Source organism: Ovis aries, chromosome 12, assembly GCF_016772045.2.
Source record: "Ovis aries strain OAR_USU_Benz2616 breed Rambouillet chromosome 12, ARS-UI_Ramb_v3.0, whole genome shotgun sequence".
NCBI lineage: Eukaryota > Metazoa > Chordata > Mammalia > Artiodactyla > Bovidae > Ovis > Ovis aries.
In genome coordinates, this window is record NC_056065.1 from 39,282,557 (window position 1) to 39,305,254 (window position 22,698).

General features: G+C 40.6%; 1 protein-coding gene across 8 annotated transcripts in view; it reads left to right on the plus strand.

The window, feature by feature from the left end:
* Positions 1-12,589: 12,589 nt before the first annotated feature.
* SUCO (SUN domain containing ossification factor) overlaps positions 12,590-22,698 on the plus strand; it is an 88,199-nt gene continuing 78,090 nt past the window's right edge. For all 8 annotated transcript variants that reach the window (XR_006061466.2, XM_027975617.3, XM_027975618.3 and 5 more), the window contains exon 1: positions 12,590-12,958. Coding sequence is in view for 7 of the 8 variants with exons in the window: in XM_027975617.3 (XP_027831418.1) it covers positions 12,897-12,958 (62 nt within the window). In the remaining variant the exon portion in view is untranslated. The remainder of the gene's footprint in view (positions 12,959-22,698) is intronic.

Genomic DNA, 22,698 nt, shown 5'->3' on the forward strand with positions numbered 1-22,698 from the left:
GGATGGATCCTAGTGGCCAGCATTCCAAGCCTTTGTTTCTGTGGCCCAGGTTCAATCCCTGGTCAGGGAACTGAGATCCCACAAACCACGCAACATGGCCGAAAAAAGAGAAAAGAAATTAATTTTTTAAAAATCCGAAGTTTACATGCGTATAAGAATCAAACAATTGTAACAAAGTTCTGAAAAAAATCAATTCCCTACTGCTCGCCTTCTATTTCTTCCTGTTCAAAAATCAACTGCTTCTACTACTTATTGTCAGCTATTTTCATATTTGCCTTCATATCCTAAAAACCGTATTGTTATTTTTTGTTTCTACTTTTCCAAGTTTTAGGCATTATTGATTGACTTTCATTTATGGAAGCTGAGGATTTTGCTCTTGTTTCTTTTTCCTGACCAAGAACTCCTACCAGAAACCTATAATCTTTCCAATCCTCCCATCCTTCTCATGCAGTTATAATTTTGTTTGGATTTAATTTTACTGTTTGTTATTAAGATCATATAAATGTTCATCGCAGATGAAACTTCCTGCATGGCTGTTTTCTAAATTGTTATGTTTTAGTTTTCTAAGTGCTTCTCACTCATCAACTCTTTATTTCATGGACATCTAAGTTCCCACCAAATCACTCAGCTCCAGTAGATGTTCTACAGGTGCCATCTTCTCACCGAGGTCTCTCTCAGGGCCGCTGACCTGCGCCAGTCTGCATGGCTGCCTCCTTCCTATGTCTGGTTCTCAGCTGTCCTGCTGGGCTCTTTCTTCACTGTCACCCTGGGGATCCCTTTCACCTCTTTCCTCTGTACTGAATTTCCTGTTTCCTGTATCAAATGTCTTCTTCTTTTTGGTGTCCTCCCTGTTTTGGTAGAGCAAAATCTCTTTTCATGAGAAATTCTCAACAGGTAAATTTATTGAGATCTTGCCTGTCTCAAAATGTCTTTATTCCCCCTGGCACTTGGGGATTGATTAATGGCTTGAATGAGCAAAGAATCCTTGGTTGGAAATAACCTTCCTTCAGTATTTTGAACATGCTGCTCCACTGCCTTTCAGCTTTCCATGTAAACGTAGACAAGTCTGAAACTAGTATTAATTCCTGATTCTTTGTGCATGGTCTATTTTTCCCTCCTGTCTCTAAAACTTCTGTGATCTTCTCTTTGCCTGCATTGTTCTCAAATTTCACAGTGGGGCACCTTAGTGTTGGCCATTTTTATCCAGTATGCTGGTCACTTTGACTAGGGAACTTTCAATACAGAAACTCTGAACTCTAGGAAAATGTCTTGAAAATTGTTTATTATCTCATCTATGTCTTCTCTCTTCCTCTATTACAGATACATGTCTGGACTTCCTGGATGAGTCCTTTATCTTTTTGTCTACTTTCTAGATGATTTCCACAACTTTATCTTCCAGTTTTTTTCTGTAGGGTTTTTTTTTTTTTTTATTTCATAGCTTTACTTCCTAAGAGTTCTTGGAAGATGTTGACAGGTTCCTTCTTTTTAGTATCCTGCTCCTGTTTTATGGTGGCAATATCTGGCAATGTTAGAATTTCTTTCTTTTGTTTAAGATTTTTTCTCACTTCAGAGTCTCATTTCTTCTCACTTCAAGTTAACAGTTGCTCCTATTTGTTCTCCCTCTCTCTGAATCTTTGAAAGTAAGGTGCCGTCTGTTTATAATAGCCAGGACACGGAAGCAACCTAGATGTCCATCAGCAGACGAATGGATAAGAAAGCTGTGTACATATACACAATGGAGTATAATTCAACCATTAAAAAGAAGACATTTGAATCAGTTCTAATGAGGTGGATGAAACTGGAGCCTAATATACAGAGTGAAGTAAGCCAGAAAGAAGAACACCAATACAGTATACTAATGCCTTTGACTGTGTGGATCACAATCAACTGTGGAAAATTCTGAAAGAGATGGGAATACCAGACCACTTGACCTGTCTCTTGAGAAACCTATATGCAGGACAGGAAGCAACAGTTTGAACTGGACATGGAACAACAGACTGGTTCCAAATAGGAAAAGGAGTACGTCAAGGCTATATATTGTCACCCTGCTTATTTAACTTATATGCAGAGGACATCATGAGAAATGCTGGGCTGGAAGAAACACAAGCTGGAATCAAGATTGCCGGGAGAAATATCAATAACCTCAGATATGCAGATGACACCACCCTTATGGCAGAAAGTGAAGAGGAACTAAAAAGCCTCTTGATGAAAGTGAAAGAGGAGAGTGAAAAAGTTGGCTTAAAGCTCAACATTCAGAAAACGAAGATCATGGCATCTGGTCCCATCACTTCATGGGAAATAATGGGGAAACAGTAGAAACAGTGTCAGACTTTATTTTTTGGGACTCCAAAATCACTGCAAATGGTGATTGCAGCCATGAAGTTAAAAGATGCTTACTCCTTGGAAGAAAAGTTATGCCCAACCTAGACAGCATATTCAAAAGCAGAGACATTACTTTGCCAACAAAGGTCCATCTAGTCAAGGCTATGGTTTTTCCTGTGGTCATGTATGGATGTAAGAGTTGGACTGTGAAGAAGGCTCAGCACCAAAGAATTGATGCTTTTAAACTGTGGTGGAGAAGACCCTTGAAAGTCCCCTGGACTGCAAGGAGATCCAACCAGTCCATTGTAAAGGAGATCAGTCCTGGGTGTTCTTTGGAAGGAATGATGCTGAAGTTGAAACTCCAATACTTTGGCCACCTCATGCGAAGAGTTGACTCATTGGAAAAGACTCCGATTCTGGGAGGAATTGGGGGCAGGAGGAGAAGGGGATGATAGAGGATGAGATGGCTGGATGGCATCACCGACTCGATGGACGTGAGTCTGAGTGAACTCCGAGAGTTGGTGATGGATAGGGAGGCCTGGCGTGCTGCAATTCTTGGGGTTGCAAAGAGTTGGACACGACTGAGCAACTGAACTGAACTGACCTGAATGCATATATATGGAATTTAGAAAGATGGTAACGATAACCCTGTATGTGAGACAGCAAAAGAGACACAGATGTATAGAACAGTCTTATGGACTCTGGGAGAAGGCGAGGGTGGGATGATTTGGGAGAATGGCATTGAAACATGTATAATATCATATGTGAAATGAATTGCCAGTCTAGGTTCAATGCATGATGCAGGATGCTTGGGGCTGGTGCCCTGGGATGATCCAGAGGGATGGAACGGGGAGGGAGGTGGGAGGGGGGTTCAGGATGGGGAACACGTGTACACCTGTGGTGGATTCATGTTGATGTATGGCAAAACCAATACAATATTGTAATTAGCCTCCAATTAAAATAAATAAATTCATATTAAAAAATAGATAAATAAAATAAAAATAAAAAGTAAGGTGCTGTCACTATGACATTTCACTCTTTAATATTTCAGCATCTGTCTCCTTAATGTGAGGACATTTCCTACATAATGGCATTATCATATCTAAGAAAAAATAATGTATTAATTAATGACCAGTCCTCATTCAAGTTTTCCCAACTGACTGTCACAAAAAATACTCTTCTTTTTTTTGATTGTTTGCATGGTATTTTTGCTTTAAACTATGCTCAGTTCAGTTGCTCAGTTGTGTCCGACTCTGTGACCCCATGTACTGTAGCATGCCAGGCTTCCCTGTCCATCACCAACTCCTGGAGCTTGCTTAAACTATGATGGATGTTCCCAAATCCAAGCTTTACCTTCATCTTCCCCTGATAATAAATCTATAGGGTTTTTTTTCTTCCTTGCTGGTGGTAGGGGAAGGGCACTCATCTAGCCATGTAGAGCAGTGGAGCAGTCTCTATTTTTTAATTTGCAACCCCTTTCTACTACCACACTACCAAACACACAAACTATTAACCTTACTTCCCATGGTAGTTCGTGTATTGTTTCCTGAATGGGCTTTCTGGGGATTCTGTGTCACAAATCGAGTCAGTTTTTGCTATTTCCTGTTGCTAAATTAGGGTTCAGTTTTTTCATGTCTGCTATGTTGAACATTATTATTTATTGTTCAAACCAGAACATATTTGAAAGTAAAAGTTCCCACTATTATTAATTATGCCAGGACCATCAATAAGGGTAAACCAGAATTGTCCTTGGAAGGTCAAATTAGGAAGTTGTTTCCTTACCAATATAATTTTCAGCTTCAAAGTTTTGTTCTTTTGATTCTCTCACCTGACCTCTCCATCCTTGTGACTTTATGTACAAAGAACAAATAAAACTTTCCTGTTGTTTTATGGAGTTTTGTGAGTAAAGGTAATTGTGTGTGTTCAACTGTATTATTTTCACCCAGCTTAATGATCTTGAACTCACTGTGATCACTTTGTACTTGGCATCACTTTTTGGTATTTTAATGTTCTTGAATGTCTTGTTTCTTGTTCTTGAAGGCTATCAAAGGGTATAGCATCTCTAATACTTAGTCTTTAAAGTTATTGTATGACCTAACGTGAATTATTTTATGTAGATATTCAACAAATACCCGTTTCTTTATTTTTTGTTTAGAATTCACTATCACTGATTATGTCAAACACAGAGTACCAAATAAATGTCAGGCAAACCAAAATTATAAGGTACATGGTAAAAATTGTTAAGGTAGTTTTTAATTAAATTATAGAGTTTACTGTTCTCTCTACCTGAAATAGGTTCTCCTCACATCTCTATCTATTCAAATACTACTCATCTTTCAAAGCTCACCTTAAATCTACTACATTTTCAGGTCTTCCCTGATGATTTCCTTGAAAGAAAAAAATTTATCTTCTAAAATCTGTGACACATATGATTTGTATTGTTTATTGCATTTATTCCATAGGGCTTCCCTGGTGGCTCAGACGGTAAAGCGTCTGCCTACAATGTGGGGGACCCAGGTTCGATCCCTGGGTCAGGAAGATCCCCTGGAGAAGGAAATGGCAATCCACTCCAGTACTCTTGCCTGGAAAATCCCACGGACAGAGGAGCCTGGTAGGCCCCAGTCTACAGGGTCGCAAAGAGTCAGACAGGACTGAGCGACTTCACTTTCACTTTCACTTTATGTATCTTATTTCCCCTAGTGCAATGGCTTTCACTTGGCTTTTACTGCAGCCCACATTAAGACATATGTTTTACATTGCAACTCAATATGCATATACATATATAACAGAACACACGTAAATATACACACATGCACATGTGCATATATATACGACATTTATACCACTGAAACAGGAGTAACTGAGATATTACCCCTTACTGAGACACTGCTATTTTATAAATTATTACTTTTTGCTTTTTAAAAAGTTCTACTGATGTCCCTGAAAATTGATTACTTGACTCTCTAATGAGTTGTGACTCACAATTTAAAAAATAATGCCCAACTGCAGGGATTCTTGACTTAGAATCCAAATATAAATTCACTGGTCCATGAACTTGGACAAAAAATAATTATGTCTTTACTTTCACTAACCTTTTACTGAAATTTAGAATTCTCTCTTATTGCGAATAGAGGTAACTATCTCAGAAATTTGTCACTAATAGAAGGCTCCATGTCACATGATACATATTGTAGATATCTTAAAATACATTTTAAACTCATCACTCTTTTGATGATTGAAAATCACCACTAGCCATGGTGGTTTAGTCACTAAGTCGTGTCCAACCCTTGCGACCCCATGGACGGTAGCCACCAGGTTCCTCTGTCCATGGGAGTTTTCAGGCAGGAATACTGGAATGGGTTGCTGTTTACTTTTCCAAAGGATCTTCCTAATCCAAGGATAGAACCCACACCTCCTGCACCTCCTTCTTGGCAGGTAGATTCAATTACTAATCACAAATTTGCTTTGAAATATTTTCACAACTGTATTTCAGTTTAATTGGTTTCCTTTGTAATCTATTATTTTATTTTATTCCCTTACAAATACTCTGAGGGCTTCCCTGGTGATTCAGATGGTGAAGAAGCTGCCTGAAAACACTCTGAGAAGGGACTCATGTGTATCATGAGCCTGCCAAAAGGGTGCAGTCTGGAAGAAGATTAAGAAACTACAACACTGAGTTTCCTGGAGACAAATAATCTACTGCAGCACCTTTCATATAAAAAAAGCTCAATAAATATTTGTTGAACACATTATTTCTCCAGATTACTCAAGGATAATTTAAACCCAGAAAAGTTTGGTCACATACACGTCAAACAGTGTTATGCTAAAAAGCTAATTCGGCTACTTGTAGTGGAAGAGATAATCGGCTAGTATCTCTGCTGCTGCTAAGTCGCTTCAGTCGTGTCCGACTCTGTGCAACCCCATAGATGGCAGCCCACTAGGCTCCTCTGTCCCTGGGATTCTCCAGGCAAGAACACTGGAGTGGGTTGCCATTTCCTTCTCCAATGCATGAAAGTGAGAAGTGAAAGGGAAGTCGCTCAGTTTTGCCCGACTCTTAGCGACCCCATGGACTGGAGCCTATCAGGCTCCTCCGTCCATGGGATTTTCCAGGCAAGAGTACTGGAGTGGGGTGCCGTTGCCTTCTCCTAGTATCTCTAGTCAGTTGCTAAAATTTAGGGATTTGCTATTCCTGGGAATTGAAAATATTGGGCAGCTTGTAATTTGGCATGATTAGACAAATGAAATCGTAACTAAGTAAAAAATCATTTTTTTGGCTCCTGTAACAAAAAACACATTGTGTTTTGCATATATAACACATGACCTCTTTGCATAAGGAATTGATACACTGCTTGGGGAGATAGACATTACAAGAACTGAGAACACAGGAGTTTCAGAACTTGGCAAGCAGCATGGTCTGTGAGAAGGTTGAGTCCTGAAAGGAAACAGTGGAGGATATGTCTTATACTGTCAGCTGAGTTGGATCTTGAGAAGCTTTAAAAGCAGGACTTTATTCAACAAATATTTAAGTGCTATTGGAGATTTTCTTTCCTTTTTTTTTGCATCAAAGAAAGGATGTGATGGGCAAAGATGTTTGTGTTTGCAGGAGCTCTTTCCTTGGCCTGGAATTCTCCTTCCCTGAATCCCTGGGGAGACCTGCCCTGACCCTTGCCCACCCAAGACATCCACCCATCAGCACCCTCCACACCCCTCAGTCTATGCATCTTCTTCCTGGCATCTTCTCCTCTATGGGAGGTTCCTTGCCATCCTGAGGGCAGGCACTCTGGGCCTCGGATGTGCCTGGCCAGTGGCAGGTGGCCACGTGGACAGTACCATCCCCCATGTAGCTGCCAGTACTGCCACCCACAGGTCTTGAGAAAGCAGGTGGTGTGTTCCTCCCATAGGACGTGGGCACCATTAGGACCCATTATATCCTAGGTTCACATCCGAACTTTGATGCTTGGGTGACCTTGAAGAAGTTATTTAGTGTGCTCCTGCCCCAGTTTCTTTATCTGTACAATGGGGACAAGGCTGGTACCTATCACATAGCATTACAAGGATTAAATTAATTAATATGTGAAAACACTTAGCACAGCCCCAGCACATGGTAATACCACCATGAAGGGCCCTGCGGGGTTCCTGGGCACAAGGCCTCTCTGTGTCCCCCATTTCTTTGATTATAGGAAATAGCCTTCATTCAACCTCCATGAACTTCCATGAATTCCAATGGGCAGAGGCAAACAAGTAGTTGTTAATTACGGAAGAGAGACCAGGTAGAACAAACTGTTAAGAGCAGTGTTGGGCAAGGTCCTATTTCCCCATAAAAGGATACACACAACAATATCTTTGAATTATTTTGTAGATACTGAAACCCCTTCTAGATGCGAGAAGTTAACAATTAATGATGGTAGGCTGCCCACAAGCATGTAGACCCCAGACCAGTTGGACCTGAAGGTCAATGATGCTGACTCCTACTTCAGTTCAGTTCAGTTCAGTCGCTCAGTTGTGCCCGACTCCTTGCGACCCCATGAATTGCAGCATGCCAGGCCTCCCCATCACCAACTCCCGGAGTTCACTCAAACTCACGTCCATCGAGTCAGTGATGCCATCCAGCCATCTCATCCTCCGTCGTCCCCTTCTCCTCTTGCCCCCAATCCCTCCCAGCATGAGTCTTTTCCAATGAGTCAACTCTTCACATGAGGTGGCCCAAGTACTGGAGTTTCAGCTTTAGCATCATTCCTTCCAAAGAACACCCAGGGCTGATCTCCTTCAGAATGGACTGGTTGGATCTCCTTGCAGTCCAAGGGACTCTCAAGAGTCTTCTCCAACCACTCAGTTCAAAAGCATCAATTCTTTGGTGCTCAGCTTTCTTCATAGTCCAACTCTCACATCCATACATGACCGCTGGAAAAACCATGGCCTTGACTAGACGGATCTTTGTTGACAAAGTAATGTCTCTGCTTTTGAATATGCTCTCTAGGTTGGTCATAACTCTCCTTCCAGGGAGTAAGCGTCTTTCAATTTCATGGCTGCAATCACCATCTGCATTGATTTTGGAGCCCCCAAAATAAAGTCTGACACTGTTTCCACTTAGCTCACTGCTAACACATCAGAAGAATGTCCACGAGCTGATCCTGCCCTCTTTGGACAATTGATATAAAACTTTTCACTCTTTTCCATAAGTTAGGACCCACGGTTTTGAGGACATGAGCCCGTTGTGGCCCCCTTTGCCTGGCAAAGCAATAAAGCTATCCTTTTCTACTTCATCCAAAAAAAAAAAAAACGATGTGAATGAGGTAATATTTTAGGACATGTTTAGGACATGGACTTCCCTGGTGGCTCAGATAGTTAAGAATCTGCCTGCAATTCTGGAGACCTGGGCTCGATCCCCGGGTGGGGAAGATCTCCTGATGAAGGGAATGGTAACCCATTCCAGTATTCTTGCCTGAAGAATCCCATGGACTGAGGAGACTGGTGGGCTACAGTCCATGGAGTTGCATAGAATTGGACACAACTAAACTACTAGCACCCCGAAGGACATAGCAGTTAGAACTCTTAACACGTCATCATCAGTTGCTGTTTCTCTCCCTTTGGGGAAATATATGTTTGTAAATGCTTGCCAGATGCTTCCACCAGAACCTAAAGCTCAATACTACACTTCTAAAATCAAACTAATCTTCCCTATAAACCTGCACGTCCTGACTTTTCTATTCATGTCAAGACCACATGCCTTCTCAGAAATCCTCTTAGATTTCTCCCTCTCCATCACCCACTTCCTGAGTAATCCTTTCTCTGGCTGATTTCATTACTGCTAAACTCATGAACTTTCAAAGTAGACATTGAAAAGCCAATGTACCCAGTTGAGAAACCATGTTATAGCATGGTAAACCTTTTAAGAACAGGAGAACTCCTGTTCACCATGTGTCTTGTCCTTGGTGACTTCCTAAATAACCAAGGATCTGCAAGGCACATAAGTTATATGTGTGTAGTTTGTGCTTTATAGATTTTATAGAATTGGGTGATTCTGTTATAGGAGGGTTTCCCAAGCTGGGCACTTTTGACTTTTCAGGCCAAATCATTTTTTGTTGTGTAAGGCTGTCTTCTGCATTGTAGGATGTAGCATCCCTGGTCTCTACCTATTAGATATAGCACTTCCTCAGTTGTGATGACCAAAAACGTTTTTAGACATTGCCAATTTACCCTCAAGGGAAACAATTGCTGCTGGTTGACAATCACTGTAGCACAGTTAAGAGGTGGTAGATGGTGGTTAGTTAGCTTGTACTAAGATTAAATACACATTTTTCTTGCCATTTTCTGGCATATGGTATATAGTTGAGTATGAAAGCAGTTATCTATACTCAATTTATTCTATATGATACTTACTTATTTTATCACATTTATTGTGTTATAATAAAATTTCTTCCATTATTTTTTCTCATATTTAACAGCCATGCAGAAAAACATCTACTAGTTTTTCAAAGGTTAGCTCCATGGAACTCCTCTTATCCTCACTATCTGAGGCCTTAAAACAAAGAAGAATTAATGCAAATAAAAACTCAAGTGAAGAACTTAATTTATGGGGAAATTGAATTTATGCAGAAGCAAGTTTTATTTTATGTAGTGATGGTAGAATAAGTGTTATGTCCAGCCACTATTCGAAGAGAGGCTGGGATCTAGAGCTGACCTGGGAGTCAACTGTATAGCTGAGAACTGAAATTATGAAAAATCCTAGAGAAAAATGAAAAGCTAAAGGGACTGAAGATTAAACCTTAACATGAAGCTATGGACATGAAACTAGCAAAAAGAGAAAAGGATATTTATTGCTTGAAACAATAGCAGCCAGTGATTCATTAATAATAAGGGAATGACAACCCTACCACAGCAGCACCCTAAAGCCTCAACTGTAAGAAAAATGGAGAAAGAAAGGAAAGTAGGGAGGGAGGAAAAAAGGATGAAAAATTCTATCTATTAGTTGTATGTGGACTTGTGGGTTTGGAGTGAGAAGGACAGGATACAAGACTGGCACCTGATAACTTGTCAGGCTTGAGACGAGCATGTATTCTAACAGAACTTTTTGTTGGCTGTGATCTATGGAGAACCAGCTCAGGAACACCTGCTCTTCGTCCTGAATAACCTAGTTCCTGGAGTGAAAGGAAAAGGGTGCCCAACACGGTAAAGAATGTAAAATAATCCCCATACTTCTTTTGTCCCTACCTTCCTTTAAATTTACATATTAATCATTTGATACTGCTCTTGGGCTAGTTAAGTGCTTGCCTACTGCAGTGAGAGAGATAAAGAGACTTTGTTGTCATATGCCAAAAGGGCCATGAACAGATCATTCTAGATTTTGCAAGAAAAATTAGTTTAGGATGAATTCTTCTAAAACCAAATCATGCTTTGCAGAATTTTTTTAAATATCCAGTTGACTTATAGCAAGACTTTTAGAATGAGTCAAAACATTCAGTTTCCTGGAAATACAATTAACAAACAATTCAACCTAGAAGGTTTACAAGGAAATTACATGGCTCAAAATTAGATGGACATTTTATGGAGTCTTTTTTCCTTTAATCACATAAGCAATAAGTGCCTCATACTTTAATAACACTTGCTTTGACCATTGGACAAATCGGACAGTTGGAGTCTCCTTTCTCCCATTTGTCTGGATGCTTTCTGGAGAAGGTAGTTTCGAGTTTCTGATAGCCAAGACAAAAAGGGAAACACCATTGAGTTATATTTCTTATTTTATAAAAGAAAATAAGCGACTCGGTAGCGACTAACTTCCTTGGTAGTGTCAAGAGTCTGAAACAAACGTATCACCAGGGATAGAAGAAGGAACACGTTAGGCCAGAGACCAGATGTCTTCTTCCCAGATCAGAAGCTAATGCCTCTTCCCCTATACAATCTACAAGAAGAGAACTACGTTAAGAGGCGCTTGGGAAGAAGCTGCTGCTGCTGCTAAGTCGCTTCAGTCGGGTCCGACTCTGTGCGACCCCAGAGACGGCAGCCCACCAGGCTCCGCGTCACTGGGACTCTACAAGCAAGAACACTGGAGTGGGTTGCCATTTCCTTCTCCAATACATGAAAGTGAAAAGCGAAAGCGAAGTCGCTCAGTCATGTCCAACTCCTAGAGACCCCATGGACTGCCGCCTACCAGGCTCCTCCGTCCATGGGATTTTCCAGGCAAGAGTACTGGAGTGGGGTGCCATTGCCTTCTCCAGGGTGGTTAAGAATTGCGGACTTTCAGGCAGACGGTCCCTAATCTAGTTTCTGAGAGATCTTTAGAAGCCTCAGGAGCATAAACATCTCGGGTGGGTACATTGCTCGTTTTACAGATTGAGAAGGGGTAACTTTTTGGTCTCAGACGGTAACGAAAGACGTGTGAAGACGACCAATTCCCCCGCTTTCGGTGAACCCCAGAACTTGAAACTCCCCCAGAAGGAGCCGCAGTTTTCCTTTCTGGCCCCACCATAGCGAACCAAAGCATGAATCCAAAAGAATAGAGATGAATCGAGCCGATTCCAACAGAGGAATCTAGCCGGCTGCGAAATTCTCCCTGAGGCGGAAAAGATGAGAAAGTTGTCCCACTTCAACCAATCAGGTTAGAGGAAATCTTGACACACACACCCCTTTCCGCCAGCCAATCAGCATCTAGTTCGATGGGCCCGCCCACTGACACAGGGAAACTCCTTTTAAATTTTATTAGTATAGCTTCCCCCCTACCCCTCCACCGTCATTCTAGGCCTTTCCACAAATTGCGGTCAAAAAAGGAAAACTGCCTGTAATACTTCCAAAGCTGGTCAGTCTTGCGGTGAAAAGCGAAACCACAGATCTCTTAAAACAGTGATACTAAGAGGGACAGGGACAGGGAAACGAGGGTTCTGGAGAGAAAACTACAACTCCCAAGGGCCTTTGCGCGGACTACGCGCGCCCCGAGCAAGAGGGCGGGCCAGCGTAGGAAGGAGGCTGAGGGTCACGAGGCTGCTCTAGGACTTCCTGAAGTGGGCGGGACTTGAGGTGGGCGGGGCGGTGGCCACCTCGGCTCTCCGGCTTTGTGTCCTCCTCCCTCGGCGCCAGCCGCCAGAGACGTCGGAGGGGGCGTGGCTGGCGCGGAGGCTGGTGGGGGTGCGAACGCCGCGGGACGTGGGTGACGCGTCTTCTTCCAGCTCAGCGGTGTGTGAGGTGTCGCGGCTCCGCTGGCGATTGGCTGTTGAGAGGCGAGTGCGCAGCGGCCGTTGGTCGCCGGCAGCACGGAGCGAGAGCCGGGGCGGGCGGGGGGGATATGGGGCGGCAGCGGAGGTGGCGGCTGGAGAAGGCGGGCGCGGACGAGCCGGCGGCCGCGGCAGCAGCGGCGCTCCCCGGAGTCGTCCTGTGAAGCGCTCGGGTCGGCGCCGCCGTGGGCCCCTGGGAGAGGGCAGCCAGCGCGCGAGCCGCTCAGGAGCCGGTCCTCCAGCGCCGCAGCCCTTCGGACTCTCGGTCCCATCCTCACTCTCCAGCTCCGGCTCCTCCATCTTGGCCTCGGCAGTGGCAGCTGCAGGGAGGATGTGCCGCCTTCTGGCAGGGGGAAGAAGGAGGAGAAGATGAAGAAGTACCGGCGGGCCTTGGCCCTGGTCTCGTGCCTCTCTCTATGTTCCCTGGTCTGGTGAGTAGCCGCGACCATACGGGAGTTTCCCGTAAGGGGAGACGGGGCAGGGAGCGGCCCAGGTCACACCCCCAAATTATCCTGGCTTTTGGGGTGCGGGTCTCCGAGGCGCCTGTGAAGCAACAAATACATTATTCCGTGACTTCCCGGCGGACTGTCCTGGCAGCACTCTGTATGGAGGTTTTCATGGTGCGTTTTGGAATTTACAGTCTTAAGTAGCAGAGGAAGCGCCCGGGTGCCTTTGTACCCAGTTACCCTGGCCCTTGGCGATGGAGGGGTGTTTGGGTAGTGTTCAGATAGAGACTGGCTAAGTTGTTCGGGCTTAGTACCAGCCACTTGGTTTCATGGTTGTGCGAAGGGCAGAAAGCTTGTCGGATGTGGCGTGTTCCCGACAGGCGATTTTAAAAACGTGACTTCTGAAGGTGAAATGTACAAACAGTAGTTCTGGCCCTTTTCTCGCCTGGTCTTTGCCTCGGATACTCTTGGGGTTGCTGTTGTTGGAAACTTTGGGGGGCGTTATGTAGCCCTTTTTCAAGGGGTAGATGATAAGCTGTTCAGTAGAGTGTGTCTTAGGTGTAGTGTGCACGGGGGTTTCTGATAGTGTGCCTTGGATAATGTCCCTTAGTAATGGAAGGATAAGCCCTGCATTTTGAAGGCGGGAAGAGTGCTTTGTCTATAAGTTTATGTATGGAGCTTCTGTTAATCCCTGGCACATTTGGGTTTTTGGGGAGGAACAGAGAAAGCCAGCTTATCAATCAAAGGATCATTACCATTGCACTTGAAAATTCCCTTCTGTACTCCGAGGGGATTTCTTCAGAGCTGTGTGATGTTTGCTGATTGAACAGATGCTTCTTCGGTCAAAGTGATTTGCTGTTACATTAAAATCTAGGTAAACTAAGTTTCTTGTTTAGCTTATTTCTGCAAAACACCAACATTTTTCTTTTTCATTAATGTGGGGTGTCTGACGGATTCCAAAGACACTGAAGTTGTACCAGAAAATAATAGATAAATAAGAAGACACTTGCCTGGCTGAAGAATTTTGAGTGGTAGGTTGGTAGACGTTTTAGAGAACAAGAAATTTGACCTTTTTGACATTTACTCTCAACCCTTTAGTAAGACCAGTGTTACCTCACCTTAATACTTATCAGCATCACGTTGGGTACAAAAAGTGCTTGTAGGAAGTGAGTACACTCATCTCATTTTAAATTTAAATTTGTACGTGAGAGAGGGAAACCTTGTATTCATAACCATTTCTTTCTATTGGCTGTTTAGTTGTAGGTTATGTATCTTTTCTCTTTCTCCCTGATCTTGCCCATCTTTAGACCATGTTATTATTATTCATTACTGTCTGAAATGGTTTAAGGCAAAGAGGTTACACTTTTCATTCACATTTAAAACACACCAGAATCTCTGATTTTTGTTCTTTTTTAAGTTGAAATATACCCAAGTGAAGAGGAACTAAAAAGCCTCTTGAGGAAAGTGAAAGAGGAGTGAAAAAGTTGGCTTAAAGCTCAACATTCAGAAAACGAAGATCATGGCATCCGGTCCAATCACTTCATGGGAAATAGATGGGGAAACAGTGAAAACAGTGTCAGACTTTATTTTTCTGGGCTCCAAAATCACTGTAGATGGTGACTGCAGCCATGAAATTGAAAGACGCTTACTCCTTAGAAGAAAAGTTATGACCAACCTAGATAGCATATTCAAAAGCAGAGACATTACTTTGCCAACAAAGGTCCGTCTAGTCAAGGCTATGGTTTTCCAGTGGTCATGTATGGATGTGAGAGTTGGACTGTGAAGAAGGCTGAGCGCCGAAGAATTGATGCTTTTGAACTGAGTGGTTGGAGAAGACTCTTGAGAGTCCCTTGGACTGCAAGGAGATCCAACCAGCCCATTCTGAAGGAGATCAGCCCTGGGATTTCTTTGGAAGGAATGATGCTAAAGCTGAAACTCCAGTACTTTGGCCACCAGATGCGAAGAGTTGACTCATTGGGAAAGACTCTGTTGCTGGGAGGGATTGGGGGCAGGAGGAGAAGGGGACAACCGAGGATGAGATGGCTGGATGGCATCACTGACTCGATGGATGTGAGTTTGAGTGAACTCCGTGAATTGGTGATTGACAGGGAGGCCTGGCATGCTGCGATTCATGGGGTCACAAAGAGTTGGACATGACTGAGTGACTGAACTGAACTGTCTGACATATAACATTGTGTAAATTTCAGAACATATTGTGTAAATTGTAGAACATATTGATTTAATACATTTATATATTGTAATATGATTACCATTGTTGGAGTAGTTAAGCACCTGTATCATATTACATAGCCATTCCTTCTTGTGCTGGTAATAGTTAAGATCTAGTCTCAGCAAGTTTATAATTATCATAAAATAGTGTTGTTTATACTAACTATACAGTGGTCTTCAAGACTAACTTATCTACCAGTTCCAAGTTTCTACCCTCAAATGGAATTGAAAAAAATTTAATTGGTTGGTGGCAGTGAAATCAAGCATTTCAGTGTAGTTTTAAAAATCATTTCTGGATTTAAATTAACTGTGCTTCTATTACTTTGTTTAATTTCTGGCTGTCTTTTGCTTAAGCTAATCTCAGAATGGTTTCTCAACTTGATTCATTAGAAATAGTGATGAGCTCATAATTGGTTGTTCAGTTGCTCAGTTGTGTTTGATTCTTTGTGACCCCATGGACTGCCAGCACATCAGGCTTCTGTGCTTCACTGTCTCCTGGAATTTCCTCAGATTCAAGTCCATTGAGTCGATGATGCCGTGACCTGTTAGGGGAAAAGAAATCAGTTGGCCTATTGAAAATAATAGTCATAAAGTTCTGTAAAGTTTGTTGATTTTCACAATGAAAAGATGCAAAATTTAAGAAGTTTTTGTTTAAGAAACAGTTGGGTTAGTTTGTTTTGAGATTTGTTTGCACTGCCAAATTCAGAGAGATTTTAATTGCCCTCTACTGAAGCAGTGGGAAGGCATTAAAGTAGAATATTAAGGCTTGAGAATATTTTGGAAGGGTCATGATGAGATCAGGAAGAGGAGTGGTGTATGGTGTGATTGGTAAAGAGACACTTCTTCCTTGGGAAATTGGAATAATGAAATTTAGTTACTGACTCACCTGGCGATCTGGTCCTAACAGAGCTGCAGTCTGCTCTGTTAGGTCATTTCTCAACATCTCTGTTCTCCCTTAGCCTAATGCCATTTTAGGGTTCAGCAGGTTTGGCAAAAGAGTCATTTTTGTCTTTGTCATTCGTAAGGTGTTCCAAGATTTTGTGATTCATTTCTAAGTTGTATCATTTTGTCGATTTTTGAGTGCTATATGTTTATACTATAATACTCTAGTTTCTAAATTTCCAGCCTCCTCATCCTACCAATATTACTGCATTTTGTAACCACCTCATTTATATTGTCACATATTTACAGATCTTGATTATGTCTCCCCTCTCCTTTTGTCTTTCCAGCCTGGAGTCCTAACCTTAGATTACTTTCACAGAAGACCCATCCAATCTTTATTATTCATTCTGGTTGCTATTTTTTTCCTTTTTTCATACTTTTATGTGATTATCAAGTAGCATAGTATTTTAGGCATAAATGTACTATAGCTAACAGCAAGAATAATTATGATAGCTATTATTTATTGTTAGCTACATCTTTGCCAAACCTGTGGTGTGTGCTTTTTACATTTTAGCACCTTTAATCTTCAGCACCTTTAATCTTCACAACAACACTATGTGCATATGATAAATTAATTTTACATTTTACAGTTGAGGAAGTAGAGAAGAAACTTGGCTAAGGCAAAGCAGCTATTAAGCTCTGAAGCTTGGATTTGAACCTAGGCTGCCTGATTCATAGGATCCTGATTGCTGTAATCCTTTTGATTATGGGCCAGAAAGCCTATATTGTAGTTATGGCTCCATCACTTAGTAGATCTGTGTCCTTGGACATGTTTTGTGGTGTCTTGGAATCTTATTTCTTATATCCTAAAAGTGGGAAAACTAATTCATTCACAGCCCGCAGGGTTTTAGGATGATAATACAAGAGAGAATATATATGATAGATCTTTGTAACATAGTAAGGGTACATTATCTATATATTTCACCATAAACTCATTCAACAAAGGTTTTTTGCATGCTCATTGTGTACCAGATGTTGTTACTGTCATTGAAAACCTGAAAATAGGGTGACCAACTTATCCTGGTTTTAGCAGTAAAAGCCCCAAGTCCCAGGAGTCCTCTTTGTTAGTTTTCTATTGCTGCTGTAACAAGTTACCAAAAATTTAGTGACTTAAAACAACATACATTTATTATCAGTTTTGTGGGTCGAAAGTCCAAAATAAGTTTTAACTGGGCTAAAGTCAAGGTGTCAGCAGGCCTGGTTCCTTGAGACTCTAAGGGGAAGAATCTGCTTCTTGACTTTTTCAGCTTCTTTGGGGCTGCTTGCATTCTGTTGATCGCCATTCAAAAAAGGAAAAAAAAAAACCAAAAACCACTTGCCTTAAGTAGTAGACATTCAGATTTTTTTGTGTCCTCCCCTCATCAGAAATTAAAAGATGCTTACTCCTTGGAAGGAAAGTGATGACCACCTAGACAGCATATTAAAAAGCAGAGACATTACTTTGTCAACAAAGGTCTGTCTAGTCAAGGCTATGGTTTTTCCAGTGGTCATGTATGGATGTGAGAGTTGGACGATAAAGAAAGCTGAGCGCCGAAGAATTGATGCTTTTGAACTGTGGTGTTGGAAAAGACTCTTGACAGTCAAAGGAGATCAGTCCTGGGATTTCTTTGGAAGGATTGATGTTGAAGCTGAAACTCCCATACTTTGGCCACCTGATGCGAAGAGCTGACTCATTGGAAAAGACCCTGATGCTGGGAAAGATTGAGGGCAGGAGGAGAAGGGGACGACAGAGGATGAGATGGTTGGACGGCATCACCGAGTCAATGGACATGGGTTTGGCTGGACTCCAGGAGTTGGTGATGGACAGGAAGGCCTGGTGTGCTGCGATTGATGGGGTAGGAAAGAGTCGGACACAACTGAGCATCTGAACTGAGCTCATCAGAAAAACATTGTGTATGTAGCTTTATTATGTACTTAATTGTTTATAAGATTTATACATGTGCAAATGTGGTATTGGTGTATTTATATACTAATCACAGTGTATATAGTAAGTGACACAAATTAGGTAATTAAGAAAAGTAAGAAAGAAAATAATCTAATACTTTGTTAACACTTTTTGTTCTTATTTAAAAAGTAATAATTTGGTGAGAGGTGTGTAATTGACTAGATTATTTTACATTATAATGGGGATGAATAATAGCTTGTTCTTAGCCCTGCGATTTTATTGTTGGCTTTAGCTTTCCTTATTGTTATCTTTGTGGGAATTTTTTCAGAGCCACTTCTCCATGTTGTGAGAGTCAGTTTAGTTAAAACTAAATAAGTTAATCCCTGAATCTGCTTCATTGGGCACATGTAAATGATATTGTATCACAATATGCTGGAAGTAAAATATATTTTATGATTTACTGTTTATGGAACTTTCATTCTTTCCTTGACTTTCAGCCTGTATAGTCTCTGCTGTTATGACTGGCTGACCTTTAGATGGAGTGTGAATCCTTATATTAATCTTGGTAAAGCTAAATGAATGAAAAGTTAACTTTTTTTTAGAGTATTTTTAGGTTCATAGCAAGATTGAGCAGAAGGTACAGAGATTACCTTCAATACTTGATCTCTGCCTCCACCACATGCAAAAATTCTTCCATTATCAGCATCTCCCACAGAGTGGTTTAGTTTATTTAAGACTAAAAAAGTCTATTTTTTCTTTTTTGCACCGAAAAGGATCATCTTAGAGGAGCTCATATTTAGAGCTAATGAGAGAGGAGCCTGACATTTAAATGATTCTCATACATTTGAGAGATAGTTACTAAAAATAGTTTAAAAGGTCTTTAGGAACTCGAAGGGAAGACTTTGTATTCTATAATAGATATGGTCTATCTCTAGCTGTGTGTCCTGGGACAAGTTACCTCTGTGAGCTTCAGTTCTCATCCACAAAATGGTTTGAGAATGGTGAAGCGGCAGTCACACTAGGGGAGAGTTTGATAGATAACCTAATTCAGGGTAATCTGTTTTGTTGGCCTTTTTGGCCTTAGTATTAATAGTAATTTTTCTGAGGATATGTCACCTAGTTTTCATTGATTTAAGAGGTTTATTTCTTGGTTTGTAATTTTGTCTCTGTACCCTTTATTTTGCGTTTTCTCTGACAGTTTTGCTGGTATCTTGCTCATTTGTTAATATGCCTAAGTGAGCAGAAAAATAAGAAACTTGATTTTTTTTTTTTTTGCTTATATTTTTATAAGCAGTTCCCTCCCCCCACCCCCGCCCCCCCTTTTAAAGATAATGATTAGAAATTTCCTTGGGGGAAAAATTTTTCCTTGAAAAATCTCAACTCTATCTTTGATCTGGAGATTTTTTTCCCTATGTTTTGTTTCTATAACTTTTTAAAGACTCTAAATCTACTTCTTTTCTGAATCAAATAATATTCAAAATAAGTAAAATAATAAAATAACCCTTTTTCTCCAAATTATTTGATGACTTTAAAAAAAAGTCTGTGTTGTTATGGGAATGTAATGTTCAGCATGGCGAGTGTACATAACAATAGTGTATTGTATGTTTGAAAGTTGCTAAGAGAGTAGATCTTAAGAATTCTCATCACAAGAAAAAGCATTTGTACTGGTGATGGTGGATGTCAGCTAAACTTTTGTGGCAGTCGTATTGCAATAAATACTAATATTGAATCGTATTGTACACCTGAAACCAATAAAATGTTATATATCAATTATATCTCAGTAGAAAAAATTAAACACTTTCTTATGGAACTTTATGTGAGTTTGGGAAGAAAGTTTATTTTTAGTCTGGGATATACATTCCATAGACAATGTCTGGTACTTAAAAGAGGTTTTGGATTGTTAAAAACAGTGTCAGATCCTTCAGACAAATGAGATGAAACCAGATTGCCTAAATAGGAAAAAGTCTGTGAGAGAAGGTGTATGATGTCTTTGTGTAAAAGCTGAACACGTGTCTTCAGTAAAAAATGATAAATAATTTACTTATAATATCCTTTGGAATTATTTTTTAAAGAACTGGATGTATTTCAAAATAGCCTCTTTAGGTTATTAAACATTTGGGGATGTATTGGAATAGATGCAAGTAGTAGACAGTAAGAAATGTCTTGGCAGACATTGAGAAAAACAAGAGATGTCAGCTCCAAACTTACCTTTGGATGTTGGCTATTTCATTTTTCAACTGTTCATGAACTCTTTAAGTATTCTTTCACTTTTCTCAACAATCTGAATAGAGAAATGAATCTACATGTATACCTAATAGTCTAGTGCTTTTTAATGAAAGGAAAGAGATGTTTACTGAAAGTTTAAGTGCTATTCTCTCAAGTCATCTTTATGTAGAAACATTTGTGTATTTGAAATACGTTAGTGAGAAACTAAATACTCTTTGTTGGGAACATGTACATGTTGCAGCTGGTACTTCAGTGCCAAGTGTATGTTCACCTGTTTTGTTTTCAAGGCTGTATTTTAAGTAGTTTCAGAAAATAAAATTGTACATGTCTCAAGGGAATGAAAATTGCTTTTAAGTATTTGCAGTGTGTCAGTCCTTTGGTATATATTTGTTTTATAAATGCTAAGTTTTTTGAAATAAAATTTGATTTTATTTTTAGGACTTCGTTTTTGTAATGACTCAGTTAAAAATTATTTTATATTTTTCGTAAAAGTAACACTTCATTAGAAAATGTTTTGTAGCATTGACATAGCTCATAAATACTAAGTTTATGTTGTATTTCTTATTATGGAGTATCTGAAATCAGTAACAGGAGAAAATGTGTCAAGTGCTTAAAACAGTGCTTTGCTCTTAGTAAGCCCTGTTAGGTAAGTTCTTATTATTCACTCAGTCTGGATACTTGGGCAGAAGTTGGATCCTAGGCTGAGGTATCAGAGTTCAGAAACAGGAATCCATATGTTTGTTCTAAATATTATTTGGTGGCCAACAATATATTGGGTGTGGTGGGGGTTGCTGAAGAAGCAGGAGACTTGAGCTCTGCCCTGAGGAGTATACAAGTTGATGTCAGAATATACAAAGATACTGGTGTAGTGAAAATGGCAGGAAACCAAGTTAGACTTGATTGTAATCCTTTCTTTCCTGTATTAACAGTGAACCTTTTGGGTACTTATTTTTGTTCTAAGTGCTTTATACACACTAACTCATTTTGACTTTATTAAACTGTTTTTGAGATAGTCACATTTTAAAGAGACTACGAAAGGCACAGAAAAATTAACCAACTTGCCAAAATTATCAGTAAGCAATGAACTGGAATTCAAGTAGCCTTTGAATCTGAGCCTGTGCTCTTAACCACTACCCTGTGCTACCTTAGGCTGATAGGTGGCCTTAGGCAAGTTTCTCTACCTTTTCTTGGTCAGTTTTCTTATCTAGAAAATGAGGTTGACCGGATTGACTCAATGAGGAATGAATATTGGAATTATTCATTCATGAAGCTTAAAAAAAAACCGCCTAAGCCACTTACCTTGTAGGTTTGCTAAGTTTGGAATATTTTTTTGTGTGTTCCAGTAGTTACTACCAAATTAAATGAGTTCTGAGATTTTTCTTTCGCACTGTTAACATTCTAAGATACCTGATTTGAGCATTAGTGAACAGTACAAAAGGCTGAGTTGCTTAGAAGATGCTTGAAGAGAAAAACTGGACAGGAGTTGTCAGGTAAGACTTGGTTGTAAGAGAAATGATGTCTGTGGTTCATAAAACTTTGCTTCTGCGGAATACAGGCGCTTCACAGACTGAAAGAAGATATACTGGTGCTGCTAATATGAGTAGTGGCCTTTCCCTAGTTTGCATGTGTGTGTGTTTCTGCTTGCCTGCCTGCAGTGGGCAGACAGTACTTAATTGTCAGGAGAAATGAGAAAGAGTTACGGGTAAAGGAGACAGTGTACTGGATACGGGTGGAAATGATAGTAAGCAGACAAATCTGAGTAGGAAGTAAAGTCATTCCTTGGTATTTGTGGGGGATTGCTTCCAGCACCCCACCTCGATGTTTAAGTCTGCTTTGTAAAATGGCATAGTCACTTTGCCCTCTGTATAAATGGATTTGGAACATCTCCAAATGTTTTCTGGAGATTATGATGGGTTTTGCATGTTAAACCAGGGAGTTAGGCAGCCAAGATCCAGCAAGAGAAGTGGTGTTTGGAGACTATTATTTTGACATCATTGTACTAGATATTTCTCAGAGAAGAACGGCTGGAGGGATGAATACTAAATGAAAAGCAATTGGAATAGTTAAAGTTTGTCTTAACAAGGACTTTACTTGGCAGCAGAAATGAAGAGGGTGTGTTGAACAGAGGTTTTGAGCAAGTCAATGATAGGTTTGGTGATAGGTTGGCAGGTTGGCAGTGCAGTAGAAACAGCACTGGGCTGTGATTGAAAGGAACTGGGTTTTGGTTTGCCTCTGACCAGCTCTTGGTCTTTGACGTTGCCTTTCTGTCATCTATCTCAGTGTTTAAAGATGTTTACTGAGGCTTCTGTTTGCTATGTTCTATGCAGGATTCTGGTGGACAAAACAAAGTAGCTGCTTTCTTGGAGCTGATGATGGTTGAGAAAATAAATTCTAGGGTCTAAAATTAGGAATCTGAAATAAAGTTCAGAGAGGAGTGAACTTT